Source organism: Dromaius novaehollandiae, chromosome 3 (genome assembly GCF_036370855.1).
Source record: "Dromaius novaehollandiae isolate bDroNov1 chromosome 3, bDroNov1.hap1, whole genome shotgun sequence".
Taxonomy (NCBI): Eukaryota; Metazoa; Chordata; class Aves; order Casuariiformes; family Dromaiidae; genus Dromaius; species Dromaius novaehollandiae.
Genome location: NC_088100.1, coordinates 3,845,159 through 3,872,819, shown reverse-complemented (window position 1 = coordinate 3,872,819; position 27,661 = coordinate 3,845,159). Strand labels below are relative to the sequence as shown.

At 42.3% G+C, this 27,661-nt stretch overlaps 1 protein-coding gene across 1 annotated transcript; it reads left to right on the top strand.

Annotated features, from left to right (window-relative positions):
* Positions 1-420: 420 nt before the first annotated feature.
* Positions 421-27,661, top strand: MTMR9 (myotubularin related protein 9). Its single transcript, XM_026113488.2, has 10 exons — positions 421-1,476; positions 4,423-4,531; positions 5,460-5,585; positions 12,917-13,090; positions 15,099-15,316; positions 16,952-17,113; positions 19,642-19,783; positions 20,399-20,619; positions 22,726-22,877; positions 23,512-27,661. Exons 1-10 carry the CDS (start codon positions 1,292-1,294, stop codon positions 23,673-23,675), a joined length of 1,653 nt encoding a protein of 550 aa, XP_025969273.1. The 5' UTR covers positions 421-1,291; the 3' UTR covers positions 23,676-27,661.

The following is a 27,661-nucleotide window of genomic DNA, read 5'->3' as shown; positions in this document are numbered from 1 at the left end:
GATCATCAGCGCTAATTATTTTTTCTTCCTTTTTTTTTCTTTTGAGCAAGAGAGATGCTCAGATCCTGAAATCAGCAGAGACCCTAACTCTGCAATGCAAATGTTATATCCTGAGCCCCAACTTGAGCTGGTGACGTCACCAAGCCCCGCCCCCTGCTACTGCTCCCTTTCGCTCCGCCCTCTCGCGGCTCCTCCCCTTCTCTTTCCCCGCCCATCTGCCTTAAAGGAGTTGGGGGAGCGGGAACAGTCGTTTCGCGGCCGCGGGCTGCGCCGAGCCCTTTGGAAGAGCGCTCCTTCCGGTGAGGGCAGGCACCGGGCTCCCGCGAGGGCGCGCCAAGCCGGCTTCTCAGTCTCTTCCGCCCTCACAGGGCAGGCGCCGGCGGGGATTGGTTCTGGGGAGGAGGGGGGATCACGTGGGCGGCTCGGCCGCTCGCCACATCCGGGGCAGGGCCGGCGAGCTTCCGGCCGTTACCACTCGGCCGGCGCCTTCTGCGAGCGGCGGGGCCCGGGGTCCTGGCGGCGGCGCGGCCGGGCCGCGGCTGCCCCTGCCCCCGCCTTCCCGGCGCCCCCGGGGCTGGGCCCCTTTAGCCAGGCCCCAAGGGGCCTCCCGGCCCCCCTCAGCCGGGCGCCGAGGGCTTTCCCCCCCCGCCAACCGCCGCCGGGGCCCCCTCACCGCCCCCGGGTTCCCCTCAGCCGCCGCCGAGGCCATCTTGCCGCCCCCTGGGCTCCCCTCAGGCACCGAGGCGCCCCCTGTGCCACCGGTCCCCGCGTCTCTCGCTGTCAAGCATCGAGGGGCTTCCCTAGCCGCCGCAGCCGCCCCTCCGCCAGGCGCTGGGCGCCCCCCGTCCCCCCCGGAATCCCCAGCCTGGGGGGCTGGGCTCTTCCCTTCCTGAAACGGGGGGTTGTGACACCCACCCCCCATCTCTGGCGTCCCCTCCTCACCCGGCTTCACTGCTCTGATATTTCTGCTCTCTAGTCACTCTTTCTCGTGCTCCCCCACCTCCCTCTTCTCTTTCCCCTTCTCCCCACATAATCTCTTCATCCCCCCCTCTTCCCCCCCCCCAGCTGTGATAGGGATAGGGGTGGTTGTCCCCAACAAGGGAGCTGGGCTCCCTTGGGTTATGATCCTGCTTGTCTTTGACATCTTACAGCATTACCTGCCAGTTGTAGACTATCCCAGGGTTATTCCAGGTTCTCCATCCTGGCCCTGCTGGTGCTGCTAAGAGTTCCTGTATCTCCCAGTTAGCTTTCGGCAAAGGCCTCCCCGGGCCTGTTATCTTCGCTAGGAGGCATGGAGTTTGCGGAGCTGATCAAGACCCCTCGAGTTGATAATGTTGTTCTGCACCGCCCTTTCTACCCTGCTGTGGAGGGGACTCTGTGTTTGACTGGTCATCACCTCATTCTTTCTTCACGACGCCAAGATGATGCTGAGGAGCTGTGGCTGCTGCACTCCAATATTGACTCTATTGAAAAAAGGTATGTACCCTAATTCTTCCTGTCTGCCTATACCCAATTCTTTAATTTTGTTATGGGATGAAAAGTGATTGTCAAGGCTGGTTCACACCACAGCCTCCCAAAATCCAGGTCTGGAGAGGAGAGCAGCTCGCTCAACTGGAGCGTGAAGTGGAATATTGTCATGGATTGGCTGATTCTCATTACGTTTGGAAACTGTAAAGTGGCTGTTGCATCTTAAGATTTTTTTTCTTATATAAAGGCAGACTTTCTATATTTAAATTTCTTGTGTCAGTAGTGTTTTTTGTTAATAGTATGATGTATTTCATCAGTAGTTCTTAGATCACTTCATAAAGGATGTATCATTATCACAGTTCCACAGATGTGGAAGCTGAAGTTCTGGTTAAGTGATTTGCCGAGGGTCACAGCAAAAGTGATGGCAGAGCCAGAAGTAGTAGACTTCAGATCTGCTCAGTCCCAGATCAGTCTCCTATTGCTAGAGCGTATCAATCCCTTACTCCTACAACTGCTTATGGAAATCAATAACACTGACAGCATGCTTCTTGTCAGAATGATGCAGCAAAGCTGAGTGGTGACTATTGCATCTGAGTATCATTTTATTCTTGCCCATTTCCTTGTCAGAGGGGCTTCAAAGATGAATCTTCCAACCTTCTGTTGGGTTGCTGATGTCATCTCATCTGCTGATTGTATTCTGCTTGTTCACTTCAATCCTTTTCTCAGTTTAAAGGGTGAGGAAAACAAGGTTTGATTACGACTAAAGTGCTCTGGAAGAATAGATTTCCTCCCTGACAGTAAGAGAGGAAAATCTAGCAGCAGCAGTTAAAAATATCAGGTTTCCTCAGAATCCAAGAATGGGATAAGTATCAGACACTGATTAAGTTTGTTCCTGTGCTGCGGTTTCCTCTTAGTGTTTCTGAAAAATCATGCCACTTGGCCAGAGAGTGAAGAGGAGTAGAATGGTGGGAGGCTCTGAAAATCTGTTCCCATCCTGTAGCACTCAGTTATCAGACCAGTTTGGTGTTGTCCTCTTTACTGCTTGTACTAAACTAGCCACAGCTGTATTTTGAATATGATTATAGAAAATCTTTTTTTTAAGCTTAGTTGTAGTGAGAATGCAACTTAAAACATTCCTTACTCATTTGGTATTAAGTTGTGATAGCAGGGAGCAATGGAATAGTAGTTCAGTGCATGATTTGTAACAGTTAGCTATGTCTGCAAGCAATCCTAGGCATTATTACTGGCCCTAGTTTCTAGAAGGTCCCTCAGGTAGTTATCTCTGTCCTTGAGAATAGCTTTGTGCAAACACAGTTGCAATTAAAAAAGATGAGAGGATATTTTCTGCTGAATATTGGTGGGAATGGAGTAACAAGGCTCTTCAACAAAGACTGTAGAAAGTTCCAGTTTGGCACTGCTTAAGATTATTAGTGCACAACAACTGTGGTATCACAACAGGCTCAAAATCTACTTTCCCACTTCTTGTACAGAACAATATTTTCCCATAACTGTCAAATGGTCATCAAATTGTTTTTTTTAATTCTTAAGCAACTCAAATATGACCTGTAGGGTTTGAGGAGAGGAAGGGTCTCCAGTTATCTAACATGAAGTTTTTGCTTAAAGAAACATAGAAAGAGGAAACAGCCCCAGTAATGCATTGTAGTTGTACTGTATTATTACTTAGGAATCTGTGAAACAGCACTGTGAAGAGGTCATATGATGCACAGACCGGCTCTGCTGGAATTGGAGAAGTTTTCTGTCAAAATGCCTGTAGTTCTTGCTTCAGCACTACCAAAATTATAATTGGTTCTGTATGTTAACCTTTGTTTTCACTGAAGAAAAAGATAATGATCTTTCATCTGTAATAGTTCTGAAGTAATTTATAGCCACCTTCATATACAATGCAGGTGAAGCAACCCAGAGTTTAGTAAAAAGGTCTTTTAGAGCATGTACAGCTCTCCACTTGTGTATGCATGGTCTATCTACAGGTTAAGTTTAAAAGGACTTTAAAGGTCTCTTTAAACTTAAAGGACTAAAGGTCAATTAAAGGTTAACCTTTAAAGGTTAAAGGACTTGGTTCCTCAGTTCTTGTCAGATTCTGCTTCTTCCATCACCCTCTGCTGGTGCAAGCACTATTGTGACCTAGAAGGAGACTTCGCTACTTTTCTTTAATTTGTTGCTTTGTGAATGAAAACCTACATTTCTGTGAACACTAGCAGCTAGTTAGTATGAAGAAAACACTCATTTTTCTGTTCTGGCATCATCCTTCTTTCAGGTGTGTGATAAAGACTGGAGAGGGTGTCTGTGTGTTGGGTTTTTTTTTTTTTTTAAACATAGAACTTTTTCTGGGTTGACTTACATCATAACCACCAGTGGTACCACCAGTACTTCTGTGGTCTGCAGAACAAATAGTTCCATGGCATTATAGGTATCAGAGAGAAGTCTCTTTTTGTAAAAGACAAGCAGATGTAATGTAGCCAGACTGAGATGCTTTTTCAAAAGATTAAATTCCATTCAAACATTTTTAGCAATTCTAAGTTTCAGCACATCTCTTAATGAACTTGGAAGCTTCCAGCTGAATCTTCCAGTGTCATCAGAAAGTAGATGAGTCTACCTTTTCTCTTTCATATTTTAAACAAAGCAAAATGGGGAGGAAAACCTTTTTCTTCTCTCTCTCTCTCTCTCTCTCTCTCTCTCTCTCTCTCTCTCTCTCTCTCTCTCTCTCTCTTCTAATACTTCCACTCACTGCCATGTCACAAGGATAGGATGAGAAAAGGCAGAGCACAACTTGCACATACCCAAATAGATTCCCCCCCTCCTTTTCCCTCCCCTCCGGATGAATGATATTGCACACAAATTAGTACTAATGGAATTTTGTCTTGTAGGCTGTCATATCTCCGTCATACCTTAGAAGACTGTGTTCCTAAGAGACTCTTTCTTCATGTCTTGCTGTAGGTTTGTGGGCTCATTGGGTACCATCATCATAAAATGTAAAGATCTGCGAATTATTCAGCTGGATATACCTGGAATGGAGGAGTGTTTGAACATTGCTAGCTCTATTGAGGTGAGAGTTCATATTGATAAATAACTCAGGTGAATGTTATGAAAGATGTGTTCACTTGATTATACCTGTTCAGTGTTCATCTTTCTCATTCTTTGTTGCGCCGTTGCGTAGTGTAGCCTGTGTGAGTGATGCTGTGTGGAAAAATCCACAGGAAACAGTTGGGTGCTCTGTATAAACTGAGTGGCACAAAAAAAGCAGATCATATTATATGGCTGTTAAACTACCCTGCATCTAACTGAGTCATTAAGCTTATTATACTGTATGCTTTTCCTCCCCCACCCCAAGTATAACTTGATTTATATTCTTAAAGTAACTGTTGCCTACCAGTTTTGCTGATGGGTTCACCAGCCTTGTATCAAGTGAAAAGATTTCAATCTTTTTCTTTGAAAAGCATTGTGATTCAGCAGCAGTAACTTATTTTACATGGCAACAGAAGGTGACAGACAAAATCAGGGTCATGCCATGGCAGACCAGAACGTACTGCCAGAGTGATGTTGAAGGGTTTCTTGCCTATCACCATTTTGTAGTGTTTTGCTTTCTGCTACTGGACAAGTGCTATTATTCTGGCTCTCACTATCCTCTGGAAACGGCTGATAATTTCTGCTTATGATGGGCTGAAGCTCACATGTGCCAAACGCTCTTCTTGACAGAAGCAGAGAACTGTGCTGTTCTGGGAAAGCTGGTGCTGGCTGACCTGTTTTGTACATGTCTCTGCAGATACGATGCTGTGGCAAAAATGCATCAAAATAGCAATGAAATCTGCTGCTGTAATGGCTCCATAAACTAAAACATGAGAGTCTAAATCTTTGTGCATAGACCAGTGACTTAAGTTTGCATCACCAATGTTAGAGGAAGGCACCATCTTGTTTTTGAAATGAATAGCAATTTGAATGAATTAACTAGCTGTTTATTTCCCTCTTCCACTCAGGCTCTTTCCACCTTGGATTCTGTCACTCTCATGTATCCGTTCTTTTACCGGCCCATGTTTGAAGTTGTTGAAGATGGCTGGCGCTCTTTTCTACCTGAGCAAGAGTTCGAGCTTCTCAGTTCAATAGTAAGTTGGATCTCAAGGGTTCGCACAGACATTCAGATATATTGAAACAGTTACTTAATGGCTGATAAAGAAAATATATTTGTGCGAGTAGTTTTTGAAGCATTTCACTCAGCAGTGTCTGGAGTGGAGATGCTGGATGGTAAAACTAGCAGCCTGTGCCTGGGTGGAAAATGAGTGTAGTTGAAATACCTGATGTTTAAAGAGTGAGTATTTCTGTTTGTGTGTTAAATATACCTGGTTGGCACTCACATGTCACCATATACAAAGGAAGTTTTGTATTTATTTGGATAAACTTTGCATCTGAAGTGAAGTGGGATGAATCCTGCCCTTTGTCAACCTTTTTATTGAAACCAAGCTGTTTAAAATTGCCAAAGACTTCACAGCTCTCTAGGAAGATGAGAGTAGATACAAATTGCAAATTCAAAATATTCTTTACTCTAGTTCATAGTAGGAAAATATTGGGAGGGTTTAGAGAACTGGAAATTTCCAGTTTTACTCTTCTAGGTGCTCTGAGCTCATGTTGACATTATCTCAGTACCTATAGGATATGAATTGTTCTTGTGAAATTACATGTGTCTGTGTCTGTCAAACTTCTTTTCAGGATGCTGAGCTTGATACAGTGGAGAATTGGCTCAGTTGCAGGATCCTATCTGTTATCATAGTGGCTTGGGTTAGCATCTCCTATTGTTTCAAGTCTTTGTTACATTAAATAGTGCACTTGCTGCATTTTTTTCAGGTTTCTGAGACCACATCCATTAGTACATCATCAAAAAAACATTGATATTTTTTTATCTGCAACCCAGCCTGTCTGCAGCATTTATCACTTCCTGTATGTGACTAATAGCTGAACAGTATGATCGGTTTGATCAGATTTATGTGCTGAAATTGCTACAAAATTAGAGAAGACCTTTGCACTTGCATCTCCTCATTAGACTGCTCTCAAATATCTTTGCTTCCTCTGTCAGAAATCACAAAAACTGACCTTTTTTTACAACTGGCACCACAGCTTTCATTGCATCTCAGTCGGGTAATTCAAACACATGATCAGAACACTCTCCTTTTTGGAGGCGAAGTAGCAGACACTTTCTCAGCTCAGCAGAGGAAGCTTGCAGGCATTTCAGTGAGAATCAAAAGCCAGGAAGCAGAAGGCTGCTATTTGGTGGGAGTGGAGGATATATGAGAGCAGGATTGCAAGCAGCAGAAGGGGAATCCCTCGGAGCTCAATGAAAGAGTGCAAGGGTTCCACTTCCATTCATGTTTTGCTTTCCCTGCAGTGTTGAAATCCTTTCCAGATCTCAGGAATCTAATCACTTTTGATTGTTGTATTTACCACTGTGCAAATGCAGCTGCTAGCACTAATCCATTGATTTGCTGCTTTTTCCGTGTACAGGTTTAAAAGTGCAGTGACAAGTTATTTGTCGGTCTTTTGGCTTTCTGAATATGTGCTCCTTGGAAGGCTTACATTTGAAAAACAAATTATAGTGCTAGGTTCCAAGGGCAATAATTCATTCCTTTAAATATGCATGTCTAACAGCTGTTGATTAATTCTTGGCTTTTAACCCAAAACTTCAGCTGCAGCTCCTTGTTGAAGGAATGGTGACAAAAGCCATGTTCAAGTGATTTACTTTTCCTGAAGAGCAGCTAAAAATGTTGTTGACCAAATATTTCTTTTTCTGTAATTACGCTTCCTTATATGACAGCCTGGAGTAGGTGAATGGCTGATTTAATTTTTTTCTCTGAAAAGTCAAATGAGTGTAATACAGAAGGTTTACCTCCCTCTCCATTAAATAATCCATCTGGATCTGTTGCATCTTACCTTCCTCAATGTGGTAACAGCTTGCCAAGAACTGCATTTCACCCTCAGTGCACCTGTAGTACTGTATGAATTCCACATTTCTCTGTTACATGTGAGTTTTAAAACTCTGAGATGTTCTAGAGCAGCAAAGTAAAACTACAAAGAAGTTATCATTTATCTTTCTAATATAATTTAGATATAACTATATGATAATTAGAATACATCGTAATTAAAATATTTATAATCAATGTATTCATAAGTAATGCATTTCCAGATACTGATATGATTATGTATAATAATAAATAGATATAATTATCTATTTATCTTTGCATATGTTGTGCCAAATGTGGTGTTGTCCCAACACATACACCCCCATATGTGATTCTCTCCCTTGCATCACCTTGTGTTGTGCTCAGAATTCGATAGCACGCATTAAAGCACTGTGCCTCAGCAGCTCAGCTCAAGGATTATAGAGGTTGCTTAGCTATGCTACCCTACCACGCGTTCCTGCTTTCAGCCCATGAAGGTGTTAAGAGAAGAACTGTTAAGGAAAACAATTTCACTTGATCTGAAGAAGATGGAGCAATTTACAAGCTGCAGTGGGCTATCACTTTCCGATGACTTTTGCTGTGTGTGCTAACTATCCTCTTAGAGATAATCTGCAGCACAGGTCAGAAGGGCTTTTGTCAAGCATCTAGTCCATGCATTGCTATTCTGATAAATCCAACATAACAGACTTAGTTGCAAATCTAAGTCAGTGAAATGTTTAGCTGATATCTTTACATAAATGTCACAGGAAAGGAGCAAAAACCCTGCGGTGCCTGTAGGCTCCGAATTGCTGTACTGTGAGATGAGACTTTAAAGACACCATTGACAAATATATGAATGGACCAGAAGATACACAGCACAGTTAATTTTTGCTCATTCAGCTCACGACTTTTTTTTTTTCTTGAAGCACTGGGTAGGGCATGAAATTAGGGTTGGTTACAAGCAGGCCAGGTGCCATTTGTGTAAAACCTGTATTCCATACTGCATAACTGAGTGGCTGAATGGAATTACAGAGTATATGCAATGGGTTTCCTGTTTTCTGAGGAGTCAGAAAAGATTTAACAGGTCAGGATGGAGAGGTTTCCCTCCTGTCAACTTCTACAACTGCAGGATATTGTAACAGAGTCTTATAAATTCTGGAAATCCAGTTTACTCTTAAAGCTATGTGAAGTTTATGGTTCTGAGGAAAAGTTTGTGCAATAACTGTAATTAACATGAAGGTATTTCATTGCCACCAAATCAAATTTCTTCATTCTCTATCTTCATTATGTTGTCAATATAGGACAGAGCTTAGGGTTCTGGACTATTTAACTGTGCTTTATATATGGTGTTGGAGCTTCTCAAAAATACCTGGATTTTCTGGTTTTGTGCTCAGCTTGCAATGTCAGAGGCAGCCCATGTTTTACTGACAAGCATCAATCTTTGCCTGCATCTGTTGTTATGTTCCTGGTCTATGTGCAATCTGTTACTAACAGGGCTTGCTGCCTCCTGCCTCTTCATTGGTAATGGCTTCTGTCATTGCTGCTTTGCAAGCTTCTTCTAGATGCCTGCTGGTATCTTGACTTACCTTGAAGGCTTATTAGTGAAGCTCGAATTGTTTTATACTATTTTGTTGAGAAAGGCTTTTTTTTTTATTGTAAGTTTTGGGAGGACGGATAACTTAGTTCAGCCTTCCAGTGATATTGGAAAATTAGTATCTCTAAACAAGTGCTAGGACAAGAGAAGTGGAAACGTAAGAAAGAGTTAATCCTGTACCCTGTGTGAAACAGGTGTTTATTCTTGTTTTTGTTCTCTCTGTCAAGTCATCTCCCTCTCAGTCCTTCGCCACTGCCCACCTGAGCTGAATTCAGTTTTTTCTGAAGGCCTAACAAGTACAGACCTCTTCTGCTGTGAGGAGCAATAAATGCTAGTTTTGTACTTTGAGTTTCATTTAGCATGATTTTCTATTGATCTCTAAAGATAAAATCCACTTCTCTTTTTCCCTGCCATGCTTGCTTCTTCATGGATCCGCACCTCTTGCTGCGTGTAGTCGAATTGCTGTTCCCTCACATTTCCAGTTAGTAATGGCAGATTTTTTTTTCTTGAGAATTGCAGAGTAATTGCAAAGAGAATTGCAAAGTACTAAGCAAAGTAAAAGAAAAGGGAATTTTGCACTGGTTGGGTTTTACTATCAGCTAGTTCATATTTTAGCAATTTGAAGTTGGCACTGCAGAGGTTAACTAGATCTCTGCAGAAGTCGATATGTTACAGAAGACAAATGGTGCTAATTGCTGCCTTTCTCCTCCTCCTTCCCATATAACAGTAAATTATAACTAGATGACTTAACGGTATCATCTGTCTCATGTTGTAAATGGTGAGAGGAAGAGATTATGGGCAGAGTTAAATTACCAAAGTGGAGATAAATCAGGTGGATACTCTTTCATTCCTTTTCATATTGGTGATATCAGTGACAGCCAGTCTCTCAAAAAGCATACCACGGAGTTTTTGTTTTACCTTCCCTGCATCCTATGTGACTTTAGTTTTAGCAGTTCTTTTCTATATCCCTGCAGATTTTTCATTGTAAACAAATTACACACCATCATCATATGAAATCTGCAGTAATTTGACATAGAAACCCCCAAAAGCTATAAGAATTACCATTGTTGGAGCACTAAAAGCATGAACTGTGGCCAGCAGGCCTCTGTTGTGACCTAGTCATTCTTTCATCTCTGCTTGTGACATGATGGCTGGAGGTAATTTAACTTTGCATCTGGGAGAATCTTTGCGTTTTTATAAAATGTAGATGTTCAGAGAAGCTGTTTTGAGGTTAATGAATAATGAAACAGCTTATAGCTGGGCTGATGCAAGACTGTCCAGACAGGCTACTGAACACTGATACCAGCTGCAGTTAGTAGTAGTACTACGTACAACCTGTGCCTTCCCCAGCATCTTTTTACACAGGCTGCAGTAGGCTGCCACCAAAAGGGACAATTCTGCCATCTCCGAGGTAACATCTTACTTGCGTTGGATCTGCTGATCATGTAATCATATCATGAATCAGATCAGCTTGTTCAACTGATAGAAAAACTTCACTTCAAAAACCAAAGTCAGTCCTAGTTTTACACTGGATCAGTGAGCCCATCAGACTGGTCTATATAACCGTGTGCCTGTCAGGAGCTGTAAGGCAAGAGGTTGTATGTGGCTGGAAAAAGGAGAGAGGAAGAGAGACCTATTTCTGATCAGAGCTGTGCAATTAAACATACACGGAACTAATGTTTCTGACTCGACTTGGGTTTTGCCCACATGGGGTATTCTGTGACTGTCATGCTCTTCTCTCACTTCCTCTGATACGTGCTCTATCCCCTACCCTTTTGTCTAGCTGAAACTTCATTTGAACTTGAATGAGCAGAGCTGCTGTGGTATTTGGTGAGGTCTCTGCCTGCTGCAGTGGCACACGTGCTTCCTGATCTGTGCTGAAAACACCTTAGCTGAGGAGTTGCTGAGGGTCCTGTTTGCCTTTTCATGCCCGTTTCACGTTGGTGTGTAGTAATAGAAGAAGAGACCTTGATAGCAGCTATCTGTTGCTCTTTAAAAGGCTTTTTTATTTCATTTTATTTATTTATTTATTTTTGCCTGGAGCTTTCCACAGGCAAATCTGACTGCCATTCTGCTGCTAGTTTTTTAAGAGTTTGACACTGTTAAAATCAAAGTATGTTTTAGAGGCTTCTGGGTCATTCATGTGCCCACAGGTTTTGCTGTATATGATGGATATAGAATAAGGATGCATCAACTGAAAGTGTGGCCCAGCAAAACTATCCCTCTGCTGTTGAGGGCACTGAGAGCTTGGTCCCCTGCCAAACTTTAGGGACTTTCTGCTGTGAGCTTGTCTCTTTCTGTGCCCCTCTGGCACAAATATATCCCTCAAAGCCACTTATGTTCCTAGCATTTGCTGAGCAGCCTCTCTCTTCCCTGAGGAGAACTATATTTGAGACCAAAGATCTGCCTTGGCTGAAATTTTGCAGTTACTGCTTCTCGTCTGAGGATGGTATCCTAATGCAGCAGGCAGTGGTGTGGTCTCAGCCCAGAAGCAGTTTTCAGGCTGTAAGTGGACCACAGCCAACAGAGCACATAGGCTGGGCTTGTTTGAGCCTGCAGTGAGAGCAGTGTCAGCAGTTCCAGCCTGGACTTTAGTAGGTGAGGGCTCCTAGTCGATGTGGCCGCTCGCTGACCTTTGGCTTTGCCGTGGACAGAGCCAAGTCCTGTGTCTGACCCTGGGTATCTGGTAGCCTGTGCTCTGCCAGGTGTCTGCTAGAAATATAACCCACTGAGTGCAGGGTGCCAGTATTCAGCAGGTTCTTTCACAAGTGTTTGGCTGTTGGAAGCTATGAAATTACATAACTGGAGCTCACGAGGAGACCTTTGTGCTTAGATCCCGTGATAGTTCCAGGAAGGGCTTTTGGAGGAAGAGCTGTACTGGTTCACATAAAGCAGAGCCCCTAGGAAAGAACCAAGCTGGAAATGTTAAGTTGCAGCTTTAACCTCAAAGCAGCTTCAGCATCTAGAATAGATGGACAACTGTACCTTTCTTGGTCTTCCTTGTGGACAGTGGAGGACTTCAGAAAAGCATTGCCAACTCTGTTCTCAAAACAGAAGGAAGTTCAAGCAGATGCTGCCCATATCTAAATCAACCTTTGCCTAAATCTGCAGACATAACAGTATGTTTCTGTTCCAGGGTCTCCCCCAAGAACGAAAAAGTGTTATTTCATATAAGATTGAAAGTATGTGCAAATGCAGCAGATCATTTTGTAGTGCATACTGCAGACATGCTGCCTGTTGTACCCGTGAAACAATTAAAAGCAGCAAATCCCCGCTTCTGACAATGTGGGTTTGTTGTGTGCTGTTTGTTGGGGATGTGGAGAAACCAGATGTGGATCTGTTGTTAAAAATCCCATGTCTCAAGAACAAGAATCACTCAAAGCCTGTAGGCAACAGAAGAAAGTATCTGCGCTCAGGGTAATGAGCTAGTGCAGCAAGGTATTATGATTGCAGACATCATCAATAGGTTCAAAAAAAAATCACAGTCAACAGACCCCTAAATGGATACTGAAAGGACTAGGCAGAGATATACCTTCTAATGTCTGTAATATAATGTTTAAGAGAAGCAGGGGGGTAAGGAAGGGACTGAAGAGAGGGGCCAGGCTTGTTTGCTGTTCCTGAATGGCATCTCTTTATGTCACTGCTGGAGACAGATTACTGTGCTAGATGGACTTTTGATCTGACCCACTAGCATAGTTATACTTTTTAGAGGGGACTCCCAATTTCTGGATGAACAGAAGTGGCAATGTCAGTGGTAACCAGGTTTTATCTGTGGAGCAAATGGAATAGAACATCAATAGTTTGTGTGTGTATTTTATTCTGAATGTAGAAGTTCCTCTTCCCTAGTATTATACCCTGTAACAGCAATATGCTATTTTTTGGCACAAAACCTAAATGTTCTCATCTCTTGCAGACAGATGAATGGCGTATAAGCTGCATCAATAAGGAATTCTCTGTCTGTCCTTCCTACCCTCCAGTCGTCATTGTCCCCAAATCCATTGATGATGAAGCACTTCGGAAAGTGGCCATGTTTCGCCACAGCAGTCGCTTCCCAGTCCTCAGCTATTATCATAAGAAGAATGGTATGGTAAGTTGTGTTTGACTAGTAGTTGTATTTGAAGGAAGTATGAGTCTGATCAGATCTCTTCAGCCTTGTTTAATGAAAAAGTAACTTGTGCTCTAGATTTAATGCAGTTTGTGAGGCATTCACTTCTATTATTTTCCAGCTTATTTCAAGTGTATGTGGTGAAACTAGTTCTGGGTGATGGAATGAGTAATCTGTATCCTAGAAAGACCTATTAATCTGCTTATTTAGGAGTGTGTATGGCATGAGCTTGTCTTCAGGAGTGAGAGCAAGATGAGACTTGTAAAGCCATCACTGGCACCCTTTCTTGCTTTGTCTGCCAAGAGGCTCCATGATGAAAGGATGGCAGAAACCACATTTTCCTGTCTCTGGGTAGTGGGCCATCTCCTTCACAATGGAGTCACGATGACAGCAAGTGTGTATAGAGCCAGCACTGCCTCCGCTTCTGCTGCATAAATGTCTGAGGAGTGACTGGAGCAATCTGTTCTCCAAGGCTGTCAGTATATGTTTCAGGAGTAGCAAATTCTTACTGTCACACAGTTTCTTGCCACCTTTTAAGAAGCCAAAATCCAATTGAGGTATTGATACCTCTGAAGCATGCTGTAATTAAGAAATGCACTTTATGAAACAGTTGAATAATTCTTTGTATCACTTGCTGACGTAACCAGTTCTGAGGATGCTGGAGTGCCTAACTTGCAGCTTGTAAACTTGATCCAAGCTTCTGACTCAACTACTGTAATGTGTTCTCACCTCCACTTGCCAAGATTTGTAAGCCTTGAATTAGAGGGTGTCTAGTCTGACCCAGCAGTGTGCTCTATTTTTTTTTCTTGCCTAAAAATCAGCCATTCACTAATTTCGTAATACTCTTGCTTCCTGCTTTTTCTGCTTGACTGAAAAGTGTTGAAGGAAGATTTGCTCAATCTCTGAACTGTGCATGTTTTAAGTGTGAGGAATATATTAGTATTTGGTTTGGAGTGCTTGAACCTGTGACAGTAATACTTTCTATCACACGCTACTCTCCTGGCTTTGAGCTTGTGAGTGTAGTTAGGCTTGCTGACTGGCTGCCTCACATTTGAGCTGTTGGAATGCAATAGCTTTGTGATCTGAAAGGCACTTATTAGCTGAGATTTCTGTTTAGTACTTCTGGGGAGCTAGGCTTTATTAGTCCAGCCACTGAATAAAAGTGTAACTAATAGATATCTTTAAAATGTGAATGACTTGAGTGTTTTTAAAACAGAGAGATTAAAAATCATGATCCTAAAAATGCTGGTTTCTTAAGGCATCAGCAGGAAGCCAGTTTTATGGCTTGCAAAGATGATGTTACAGGAATAATTAAAGGGAATAGACCTCTGAGATGATGGGGTAACTTAAAGTGGCTTGCTGAATGATTGCTTAATGCAAGGATTTCTAGTTTGTTTTTTTTTTTTTAGATAAATTACGTGCAACCACTTACAGAGACTGAAAAGAATTAAAAGATCCAGGGCAAGGGAGAACAGGAGCTATACGAAGAACTTGAGAAACGTGGGGTGGTATTTCTGTGCATCAGGTTTGCAGTTGACAGTGTTTGCCCAATCTGTGTCCAGATGTGTTGGATGGAACTTGAAGCAGATGGAAGTGGGAAGTGCAGTGGGGTGAGAGCTGCACTTGCTGGTGTAACTCCACAGAGAAGAGCTGAAGATCCAGGAGGGCTACGTTTGAATTTTGATGATGGAGGAAGCATATTAAGGTTGATGCATCTCATCCTAATCAGCATCGTTAGAGCTGTAAAGGAAAGCAGGAATATCCTTTGTGAATTTAAGCAGCACATTTCTCTAGAGAGCAGTTCTGTTCCTGGAACTCAGACCCAGTGATCTAATGCATTGGTTTGCAGTCTATTTACAGACTAAAATGTGTGTACTCTGCATAGTGAATTTAAACCTCTGTTCTAGGTTTGGGCCTTGAATACTCAGTGGCTTTTAACCTTAAGTTTCCCCATAGCTAGAGCCTAATTCATGATTATTTTTCCCCACAGGTAATGATGCGAAGTAGTCAGCCTCTTACAGGTACAAATGGGAGACGGTGTAAAGAAGACGAGAAGCTTATTAATGCCACACTACGGGCAGGCAAGCGTGGCTACATTATTGATACGAGGTCCCTGAATGTCGCCCAGCAGGCCAGGGCCAAAGGAGGAGGTTTTGAACAGGAAGCACACTATCCCCAGTGGAGGAGAATTCACAAATCTATCGAAAGGTGGGTGAAATCACACAGGCTCTCCTCTCCACAAGGCTTTGTAGGGTGCCTTGGCCATGCTAGCTCCCTACAGTGGCTTTGGTGCTGTAAAAAATGGCCACGTATCCTGGTTACTGTCAACAAAATCATATTCTCTTCAGCATATTAAGGATATTTGGTTTTGAAAAGCTGGTTTGGGTTCCTTTTTCTGAACAGCCTACTGCTGCTGCTGAAGCTTTCAGACAGCAGGCAGCCTTCCTGAGTAGTGTGTTTCTTTGAGCACCTACAGCTGCAATGCAGCCTTCTTGTGTTCGTCTTTGCAGTGCACAGGAAATCCCTTGCTAGCATACTTCTGGGAGTGAGGACTGTGCCCTGCGGCAGAGTCGCACTTCCTACCCTGCACTCTTCTCTGGTCATCTAATAGTGTTTGGCCACTTGGAAACAAGTTACTAAGTTCAATAAACTTTGGTCTGACCTTTTACAACTGCTCTTAACCCTTAGTTTCAGAGAACCCTTCCTTAGGGGCTTGCAGTAATGTTGCCAAAGCTTTTGAAAAGCAGTCCTTCCCTCCATCACTGTATAGGCCAACTCTTGAGGAGCTAGTAGAAGGAATTTCCTGCTCTTTTGTTTTAACTGTTTGTGCTTCTGGAAAACTTGCATGGAATTGAACTTGGTGTTGATTTATTTTTACAGGTGGACTTGGACATCAGAGTCTTTATACATTGTTTTATTCATTCCTCTCTAAGGAACACACAACTTGTATTAATCTATTTGTTGCATCCTTTATTACACCTGAGCACACATTGCAATCCATGTTGTTTAAGCAGCACTTGATCCATCAGTAGCTCAGTGCACCTGGAAAGCATAGTGTGAAGCAAGAACAGAGAAATACCTGGTTTTACCAGCTGCATGCTGGACACCAGCTTTCTAAGGCTTGAGGACATATTACAACAGCTGTAAAACAAAGTGTGTAACCTTCCTCCTCCTTTTCTGTTGTAAAGAATTCAGCCAAACTAATATTAGTGTGGCTCTATGCTGAGAAGCTGAGCATGGTTTAAAAATTTCTGTGTTAATAGTGGGGTTATGTCATTGTGATAATGACTTACAGGTCAGTGTTGCATTCTACAGCTGTGGGGGGGGGGGGGGGGGGGGAGGGAGGGGAGAAAACCCTGAGACTTCTAGTGTAATATAGAGAATGCAGATATGGCACTTGAAGCTTGGCTGACATTTGCTAATGTCCATGCCAGATTGCAGTCACACTTGTATTTGGTAATGGGAATGAGATGTTTTGAAACACGTTTTATATGGGAAGTCCAAAATATGCCTGAACACACACAGAGTTCGGGTAAAATAAAGAAGAAGCTATAGCATTTTAATACCTCGTGAAGCAGTTCCTGCCCTTAAAGGACAGAGACAGCCTACGTCCAAAGAGTGGCATTCTGCCCGTTGTTTGCTGTATCTTAGAATTCCAGTAAAAGCAAGTTTGCTGAATAAGGAGATTTGATTTCTACAAAGTCATGCCGTTTGACATAACAGCGTATAAACCTTAGTGCGTAACTTCTAGATCATGATCTTAAATGTCTTTTTGTAAGTGTGTTGTCCTAGTCGCTGTCCTGCTGCTTGTGGTTTTTTAATAATATTTTGCTTTTCCCAAAGGTTTAATATTCTGCAGGAAAGCCTCATCAAACTCGTGGAAGCTTGTAATGACCAGTCGCACAACATGGACCGTTGGCTCAGTAAACTGGAGGCTTCTAACTGGCTGACTCATGTCAAGGAAATCCTAACTGCAGCTTGTCTAGCTGCTCAGTGTATTGATAGGTAAATCTTTTTTCAGAAGCCTTGAGTTTCTCATTCACTTGCTACAGGCTTCTTGTTAAATATCTCTTTTCTGTTTAGGCACTTAGTAATGGGCTACCATGGAGCCAGCTTGCTTGTACCCATGAAAGATACTATTTCATCATCACAGTTAAAGAATTTTCCTCCAGTACATCATGTTTGCATTTTTATGAGTACAAGCCTGAGGGGAAAAAGTATTAACTGAGAATAGATATTAGATCATCTAGTTGGGATCAATTCCTATGTCTGATTCAGTCAGTCTAGTTTGCTTTACTGAAGGTTCAGATTAGAATGTGCCCATCTGAAATGCTGTTGTGGCAGCCTAGTAAAATGAGAAAGCACACAGTGTTTTAAAAAATAGATTTTTTTCAACTTTCCAGTACCCTGCCTTGCTTCTAGAGCTTAAAATGATGATGTTTCCTTGCTTCCCTCAGGTGTTGGTCCTATGCTTTTTGCTCATGAAACTTTTCTCCCTATAGTTCAATCTGAGCAGTCCTGCTCATCCCTTACAAATGTCTTGTGACCTCTCTTAGCCTGACAGTTGTTAAATAAATACTGTTAATTTGGTTAACTTGTCCTCAAAACATCTTCTGACCTCAGGCTGGAGAGCTAGCTTTTTAGCAAGCGTTTAGGTGCCAGGGTTTGTAAGACTGAATGCAGTGCTCTGTGCGTAGTTTCTTTATGGCCCTGAAGGGGGAATATTCTTCCAAAAGCTCAGGGAACTCCTAGCCTTTTTTGCAGCCAGGGAATGCATTATACAGATACACAAGTAGAATGAAATGCAGTCTCACTGGTAAAACAGCATTACTGCATTAAAATACTAGCTGCTGTGTCTTCTGAAGGCAGCAGTGCCTGTTTAGTTATGGACTGTGCCAGGAAAGGATTGCTCTCAATCAATAGTTTTATCTGTAGTTCTTTCCCCTCATGTACCATAGTACATGAGAAAGATCAGTGACGAAACTTCTCTGGCTTGTTGGGACAGTAGACAGTTTCGTAATTCTAAACCTCAGCTTTGGTTTACCTGTTTACCTGGAGTTGTGGCAAGCCAGCCCACAACTGCTGTCTGGCTAGCCTCGTTCAGAGCTGGGTGCTTACATTTGAGCTGACAAGGATATTTCAGTTATACTGGCCTCAGGGCAGGAATGGTTGGGAGAGAGCTCTGCATTACCTTGAAGGTCTGGGGCCAGAAAGATGAAAGGTCACAATAGTGTTATGCTAACATGACCCACTTTGGACTGTACATAGATTTGACAGTTAACCTTTGGAATTGTGCTCAGAAGAATTGCTAGTAAGAGGCCTCTTGATCTCTCACTGCCTGGGAGAGGGTGAGAAGAAAGTGTGTGAAGATTATTTCATAGAGGCATTGGTATTGTTTTAGACTTAGAACTATGGATGAAGATGTTGCCATGCTTAAAGTATAGATTTTTTTTTTTGCTTTTGGCTTCAAAAAGCAAGTTCCATCTGCAGGGTTACTTGTTTGGTGGATTTATCTCTTTTTACCCACACTTTGCAGCTTAGCTTGGGTTTCTGCACAGTAACATATAGAAACTGCAGTTAATTTCCTTTCTAGGTGTAAGGATTTTTCCAGAAAGGAGGCATTGTGTCAAGGTTTGGGAGGAATGGGAGGGATGAATGCCATTTAATACCATCCAATCCTTGTTCAGGAGTATATCCAAATACAGCCTAGGATGCAGGAAGAGGGGAGGGGATCAATTGTTTTGGATAGTCACCCTGGGAGTGTGGGGAGTGACAACATGTGGCACCCTAGTAATGTGCAAAGCCTTCCTGCCCTAGTGTCTCTGGCCTCCCTCTGCTCCTCACGTTGTTCTGCTGAATCACTTGTCCTGGCTGGTGAGTGCCTTTGTGCTTGGCTCTTTGACAAGTTTCCTTGATCAGCACAAATAACTCTTTTGCCTTTCTGGAGACCGTTCTCCCTTTTATTTCTTCACTGAATGGGCTTTATTGGCTTACTTTTGTTTGCAATAAACTCCAATTAAGGCTCAAATGCGATCAAGCCCACACGTGAGCAAGAATCTCATAGTAGTGTTTTGCAGAACATCTGATAGGACCTGAGGTCTTCGATGCAAATGTTTATGGGACTATTTCAGTGTACTAAGCAAAATAATAAATGGCCCAACCAAATCGGGAGATTTGTCCTTTGATACTATAAATAGAAGGGCTACCAGCTCAAAATAGTGAGTTTCACAAAAAGACTTCCCTGCACCTCTTCAGTGCACATGGCAAAGGATCTGGATTTTCAGAACGTCTAACCAAAAATGAAGCCTTAAGTAATGCATAGCTCTGACTAGTGTTGGTGAGGATTCAGGTGGAGGAGGTATTATCCCTGTGTTTGGCATGGGAGTAAACTTAAGGGATGGAAGAAGAAGAGGTAAAGACCAGCAAAACCTCAGCATTGTCAGGGTAGTGACATTGGTGTCCATTGGGATGCCTACATCCGTGGGATGTACTGTGCTTATTTACACTCTTACTCCTTTCCACGTTTCTTACAGGGAAGGTGCATCGGTTTTAGTTCATGGGACTGAAGGAACCGATTCTACACTCCAGGTAACTTCTTTGGCACAGATTATCTTGGATCCAAGATGCAGGACCATACGTGGCTTTGAATCTCTTGTTGTGAGAGAGTGGCTTCAGGTAAGAAATGCCTTTGAAGTAGCAATATGTGTATGGACAAAATGCCAAGCTATTCAAGTAACATTTGTATTGAGAAAGAGTTTGGGAGGCAGCAAACAGATTGGAACTTGCTGTAACCCTGCTTAGTGTGAATGGCCCTTGTCCTAAGGAATAACATCATTACTGAATCATTTGTCCCTCTGGCACTCCATATAGCCTCTGCCTCTCATGGTATTTCTTCGGGTCTTGGGGAATTCTGTTTAGTGTGCATAGTCTGGACATCACTTTTGAGAACACTGATCAGACTAAAACACAAAACCTCAATTCCACTCTTTATACTCTCACGGCAAATGTCCTCAGTCTGGTCCTTCAGTGACCCTTCACCAGTTCATTCTTGGCAAAATTCTCTAATCAAATGCAATGCTACTTACGTAGCCAGAAAAGGGTAGTAAATTTGGCCATCATTGCTAGCAATTTGTTACTGGATGCTTGACCAAACTATAGTTGAAGGAAAGAGTAATAATAGCATAGAAAATAAGAGCTATATGGACAGAAGTGGCTCTGCTGAAGTCTCTTTGCTGGATGTATTCGCATCCCATTATGTTGTGTGTGATGTTCTCTGATTCTTATATATAGGCTGGTCACCCTTTTCAGCAGCGCTGTGCCCAGTCAGCCTACTCGAACAGCAAGCAGAAATGGGAGGCCCCAGTGTTTCTCCTCTTTTTGGACTGTGTGTGGCAGATCCTTCGTCAGTTCCCTTGCTCTTTCGAATTCAGTGAACACTTCCTCATTATGCTCTTTGAACACGCTTACGCTTCGCAGTTTGGGACGTTTCTGGGCAACAATGAAAACGAGAGGTTGGTGAGGATACTTGTTCAGAACCCTGCATCTGGCAAAGAAAAGGTCTCTTGGTATGAAAAAGGGTGGGGGTGCTTATATAGTCTCATACAGCACAGGTAAGGTTCTCTTGCTGTGGTTGTGTACTCTGCCCTAATGTTAGGGAGCTTCACCTTTTACAAGAGGGCCATTGTGACCAAAACTTGTGGCTTGATCAGGGAGCTGAATTTGTCTTCTCCAGGTGTAAGCTAATACCTCAGACTGTCTTGTCTGTCTGCCTGTGCAGCCTTGAAAAATATCCACCCATTAGCAGTTTATATAGTCTCTTATACAGAAACTCTTTCCATAAAAGAACTAACAGCCAGAGTTCAACGACAAAAGTCATAGTTACGGGAAGCAAACCTGTCAGCACAGGACTGGAGGAGAAAGTGAAGGGAGTTAGAGGCCAAAGCTGCAAAGTTTGGTTCTTGCATTAACTGTCAGGGAGGAACATGACTCTGTAGCCTGGTGGTCATAGCACCCCCAGGGAGGGGAGGGGTTGTTGCTTCAAGGCTTTGCTTTTTGCATCATCATACTGCTGAATGTGGAAAAACATGGAAGAGGTCCTGTCAAAAGGATCTGTATTTTAGTTACTCCTTGAGGTTTTTTGTTTGTTTGGCCACAGGCATCTTTATTAGGTTTGAGGTATCTTTGGATGTGCAATGGCCCAGCTTCAAGAGGACCAAAAATCCCTTCAGCTCTAGCGAGCGATCTGGAGAAATGTGAATCAACAATCTGTGTTAGGTTGAGGTTCTGGGAAAATGCTGTTAATTATCAGAGGAGGCTCTTGTACTTTTTAAAGGAAGCAGCTTCGTCCTGCTGCAGTCTACCTTATCAGGTAATGTTAGACCTGTGCTGAGCTTGCTTGTGGCCTTTAATGTAGCTGAGTCAGTGAGCACCTTTTTTCTGAATCCTAGTCAGGTTTAGAAGCAGCACTGTACCAGTGGTGTGGTTCTGCGTATGCACTGAGCAGAGCTGCCAGGAGTATTAAACAGGGTAGAGTCCGAGGAGGATAGGAGCCTCCTGCGATAGATGGCAGCTGCCAAAGGAGGTTTGAATTCCTATTTTGAACTTGGACAGTTCCGTTCTCAGGCCTGTGGATTTCAGTAAGATTCTATTGGGGTCTCCTAAACTGAACACCACTGAATGAGTGGAAGGGAAAGTAGAGCTGATAATACAAATAGACAAAGATAGCTTAAAACTTCCTAGAAACCTCTCTGCCCTTAAAGTAACTTCTGTTTAGAAGACACTCTTGTCTTCTGCAGGGCTGCTCAGCTGGTCATCTGTAAAACTAAATTGGACTTAGAACCAATGAAACCAAATTTGAAAGAGCATTGAATGTTGCATGTAATAATCTGCCTGTCACATCTGAATATGTCTGCCTGTGAGCACAGAACTTTAAAGTCTGATGTTAAGCTTGTGCTGTCTGAAGTATTTACAGGAATGGCAAATCTCCCACTTGGGTGGCAGTTGAATTTGCTGATACAAGCAGACTGAAGTTTGCCATAATCTAAGGAATAGAGACCCTTATGTGGCTCTTGAAGGTGGGTTTAACCCAGGATAACAGCACTGCCTTTTTTCTGTTTCCTGCCTCCAGAGGGAACTAATCAGGCATGCCTGCTATGCAATTCCAGCAATAATACTGCTTTAATTTACCCTGAGAACTGTGCTATGATCCTTTCTTGATACAAACCTACCATCCCTCATGGCTCTACTTTGACAAGAACATAATTCAGTTCCTTTCAAAAAGTGTCAGACCATTCCAGGTAGATTGCTGATTCCTTATCTGGACAGAAGACAGCTAACTGCTTCCCAATTTACAAATGTTGTTTTCCCCATCTTTTCTTTGGAATAAATTGTAATGGGCTAGGTTATGTAGAGTAAATCGCTTTAGGATTGTACCATTCCATGGCCATGTTGGTGAGGTGCTATTGAATGGGATTAGCCTGAATTATTCACCCTTGATTTCTCTGGGCTAGTAGCACATGGGGAAGCTTGTGGTATTTTAACTTGCAGGGTTCTGACAAAGCAAAGCGAGTTTGTATAGTTTAAATGTGAAAGCTAACTTGGTCATATGGGTTTGTTAGGTCTAAACTGAAGCTGCAGCAAAAGACTATGTCCCTCTGGTCCTGGGTGAACAGGCCTCAAGAACTGAGCAAATACAAGAATCCTCTTTTTGAGGCCAACAGTCTTGTCATCTGGCCCTCTGTTGCCCCGCAGAGCTTGCAGCTCTGGGAAGGTAAGCCAGACTTGTATTTTCTGCTATGTGTCATGTATATGTAGTGGCTACTTATAAAGCTTCTTAAGTGTTAACTCCTGTTGTCTCTGTTTCATGCTTACTCTGTCTCAGCTGACGGTAGTCTCACTCCCTTTGAAATCTGAGAGCTAGATTATGGGATAGTTAAAAATTCGTCTAATCTATGTATGTTTTGTAGGCCTCAGGTTTTTGTCCTTTATAAACTGAGACTTCTTTCTTCTTAACCCACCTATCGTATTAGCTTCACTGCTACAGAAAATTTCATCCTGTGTTGGGCTGAAGAGTTAGCCTGCCTGCTTCACTCTAGTTATCACTGCAAGTTCAAAACTGAATACGGCTTGGTCTGATCAGTACATGAGAACAAAGGAAGGCAAAAAAAAACCCAACAACAGCAAAAAAACCCAGAAAACTGTTTTTCATGATTAACCTTATTAGATAAGAAATGGTGAATCCCGAGAGGTGGATCAGTACTTCAAAGTGTTTTTTAGGGGAGAGGCTGATGGGGAGAAAATGCAGATCGTATGTATGCTGCCTGTAAGAGCTGAGGGAATATGAATAGCACTTCCAGCCTGTAACAAAGAGCCCCTTATGACTTTTGCTCTCTCTGGGCTTTCAGGTGTCTTTCTTCGGTGGAACAGGTCTTCCAAGTTCCTTGACGAAGCCTATGAAGAAATGGTCACCCTTATAGAATACAACAAGCAACTTAAGGCAAAGGTTAATGCATTGAGGAGGAAGTTAGCAGAGCTGGAAACGGATGATCAGATGCAGGAGAACGCATGATCTTGCAGGGCTTTGGACTCAGGTTTTTCCTTTCAACTCCTCTTTACACTAAAGACTGAACATGGAAAGTGCATGTGTTGCAGAGCCCTTTGATGCAACTGATCCTCAGTTCTGCCACTGCTGAAAACTTCACTTCACGCTATGTACGCATCCCTGCCGTTTGGGAGAGGTCTGTTTTGTTTACAGAAGACATACACAACCAGGCGTGGTCTCCTCTCTTGGCAGCTTTTCTGTCTCTAGTAAATTGTGTACAGTGTCAGTATAAGCTGGAACTTTTACCTCAGCCCAAGTCTGTATGGATGACCAGAATGGGCCAAGAGACAGGATGTTTCCAATTTATCTCGGACCTTCTCTGTTTTTGTTGAACCCTCCAAACACTCCGTTTGCAGGAATAAAACACAAAGAGATAGATAGATAAAGGTATTTGTCTGAAAGCACCTTTTTTTTTTCCCCCCCACCAAGAGTAGGTAAGGCAGCTTAGTTCTTTAGTTTCCTAGAAAATCTAGAACTTGTAGTTAGATCATACCTTTTCTACACATTTATACAATGCCTTCAGAAGCCTTCACATCTAACACTTGTTTTTTGTGTTAAGCATTGGCTTGGGAGCAGTAACTTGAATACCAAACTGGGGCAAGAAATTTCAGTGCAATACAGAATTAAAGTAGGGATCCTGCTGCTAGCATTTAAGCCATGGCCTTCAGGTGGAATTGTCCCTCATGTACAAATATCTCTCAACAAATAAACCTTTTCTTTTATTCCATCTGGAAAACAAACAGGTTAAGTAGCTGGTAGAGGCGTTCACTTGCTGAGCAAAACAGTGACTTGGAACTGTCCTTTTAACTAGAGCTGTGCTGCCCTCTTGAAACTTCTGGTTGCACTGGCTTTTTTTTGTTTGTTTATTTTTTTGTTTTTTTGGTTTTTGTTTTTTTTTTGTTTGTTTAAATAGGTTCATGGCATTGCTAGGGTGCAAGGGCATGTACAGCAGCTCTTAATATACATCTCAACAAAACATTTTTGCTCCAGGTGAATTTTTTTTTTCCTCATGTTCATACTAGGTATTCTACATGCTTTGTGAATAACGAACAAAAGCAAAAGATGGGAGTAGGTCTGATCTAACATATCAGGTATCTTCTGCAGATTAAAAGGCTGTCACACTACAAAAATGCTCGCTTGTTTAGATCGCCTTTAGCTGCTAAAACTGCTTAAAGATACTAGGGAACAGCTTTTTTCAAGTTAATGTTATCTTTTGTAGCTGTTCTTTGTGTTTCTGTGGCTGCAATCTGCCTCTTTTTTAATTCAGATCTTTGCTGGAGATTTTTTTCCTCCTTTAAAAAGGCAGTCAAGAATAGGTCTGAAATACTAAGTCATCTAGACATCTGTTCAATTTGATTCCATTGGTAGCTGTACGTGACTGAGAAGATTTGAATTAAAACAGATCATGTGCTGGGATTATTCTAAAAGTCGCTTGTTGTTAGCTGCTTTCTTCTGAAATGAATGGAGCTGCATTAGGTCAATGCTGACCACTTTGGAAAGTGTTGAACTTCCCTTAGCCATGGTATTTTGTGTTTTGGAATGAAGATGCCTTTATTTAAAAGCTGCTTTCACAGAAATACATGTATATATAGGTATATGAGAATGGGGGGTATTTAGTTGTCTTAGAAGTATCTGGAGAGTAATCGTCCGCAAAAATCCTATAATCTATAAAATGAGTGTTCCATAACCAAGGAAATCATTTATATAAAATTACTTGATAGTGATTTTTAAATGCTACCTTAATGCCTTTTACTTCAGTCTTTGTTTCCTTAAGTATTTTCTTCTTGACTAGCCTAAACTTGGTCCTAAAATGTTGGTTGTTTTGTTTGTTTTTTGTTTCTTCTCTCTTCTTTCCCCAAAAGAGTTAACCTGCATGGTTTCATTTTACAAGGGCTGGTTTAAAAAGAGATCCCTGCTGAACAGAAATAGCCTTAGGGCAGACAAATAATTCCCCTGGTTTTAATACCAATTTCTTTTTAGATTTGGAGAAGGGAAGTCTTGTTCACTAAGTCAAGATTGACAGAGGGAATAGTTCTCAGAGTGGGCTAGTGATCTTTATTGCGTAACGGGGAGATGCAGGTTGGCTATGCCTTCCTCCCACTGCCAAACCCCTGATTTTGGAACTGTCTTCCAGGTATTTATGAGATGTAGGCCCTTGAAATTACTGCTCACCCTTTAAAATTACGGCTATGTTGTCTGCACCCGCCTCGGTGTAGTATTCCTATCCAATTCAGAATTTCTGCTGTGCCTGTATGTCTGAAATACACCATTGCTAGTCAGATGAGAAGGATTCAGAAGGGACTATTTTTCCCCATAATAGACTATACATAAAACACTTAAAGGTTATGTAATTTCCTAACGTAGTAATTATATATTGAGCTAAATAATAGAGAAGCAAAGAGGTTTTTTGGTCTGATTGCCTGGCTGTTCTAGTCTCTCATGCAAACCGCATGCATCTGAGGAAATTGGGCAACCAGCTGTGACAGCTAACAAAAGGCAGAATATTCTTTGAGCTGGCATTTCACCCTCGGCTTAAGTTTCAGGACTAAATCCACCCCTAAGTGGTATGTGTTCGCCTTGGTTTAGTGGTAGTGTGGATCAGAACTACACTAGCATTTTAATTTTAAGGCTGTGAACAGTGAGAGTAGCTCTTTCCTGCTTCCTCTGCCGTACTGCACCTTGTCCTCACAACTAAGTGCAAGACTTGGAGGCTTAAGATAACTTCCAAATAGTCACCTTCCTGAGATGCTGTTGGGAGCAGTCCTGCAAGATATTGCATGCGCTGGAGTTAGGGCTGGATGTTCGGACCCTTGCAGGTCCTCCTGGGAGCACGCAGTTCCCAGACCTTTTGTGGTAGCCTATTTACGTGTTCCCTTTAGACCTTTTCATCCCCAGTGCCTTCCAGGCTCGAGTCTGGTGGCTGCTGATGATACACACTGGAGCCCTCCAGTTCTTTGCTTACCTGTATGTCCACACTCCTTATTCACATACTTAAAGCTAATGACCAGCTTGCTTCCTCTTAGAGAGGAAAGGTTGCTGGACTCTGCCTCATGACATCACTGACACACTGTTTGCAGGTTACCTGCATCTACTTGAGCTGTAAGCGTTGTGGTAGTGCCCGACCCTGGCACTTCAGTGTGGCATTGCCTTACACTGTTGCTGAGACACCTGCTTCTACTCTTTTACACATGGCTATCCATGTAATAAGCTGGACATAAAGTCCTCTGAAAATTGTTGGGGTCAATCAACGTGGACACTCTGCCATTTACCAAAATAAAAAAAGGGAAGAAAAACTAAATTGCACAGTTTTCGTAAACACAAAGGGAATATATACCTTCAAAATTTTGATTGTATTGCTCTAACTCTTGAATGTGGCGATCTGTTGAAGTGCACTATTGTCCATGTTGCATATGATATAACTTAAATTGCACTGTATAGCATATTGGCGTCTCACGTATGCTTTGCTAAAGCCTTGGAAAGTGCTATCGTGTACAGGTTCCTGTACAAGGGAAAATGTCTATACTAGCAATTCTACCTTTTTTGTAACTGTGTGACATTGAATAGCACTGTGTAAAGTCGTGTATTATATATCTGTTACCTAGTTCAAATTTAGGTGGAGTGCATTTCTGTCCAAACATCTGGAATTGCTAATTGGACTTGTATGCTGCTTCAAACTTGATTTAAAATGAAATAAGTAACAGGGTTGGGAATTGTGTGCTATTGTTAGAAGTATGCTATACGTGTACGGAATCCCAGCTGCTGTGGTGTTGAATATATCGCAAAAAGGTAACAAATTCAGGAAAGAACTATAGTGGCTGAAATTGTTTAGCCATTTGGGGGAAATAACAGATATAAAATGGCTGTAAACTTTTGCTGTAGATTTGTTGAGAACACAATGGAAATGTCTGTCTGAATTAAAATCTTGAAGACTCTAAAGAAGTTCTTTAATTACA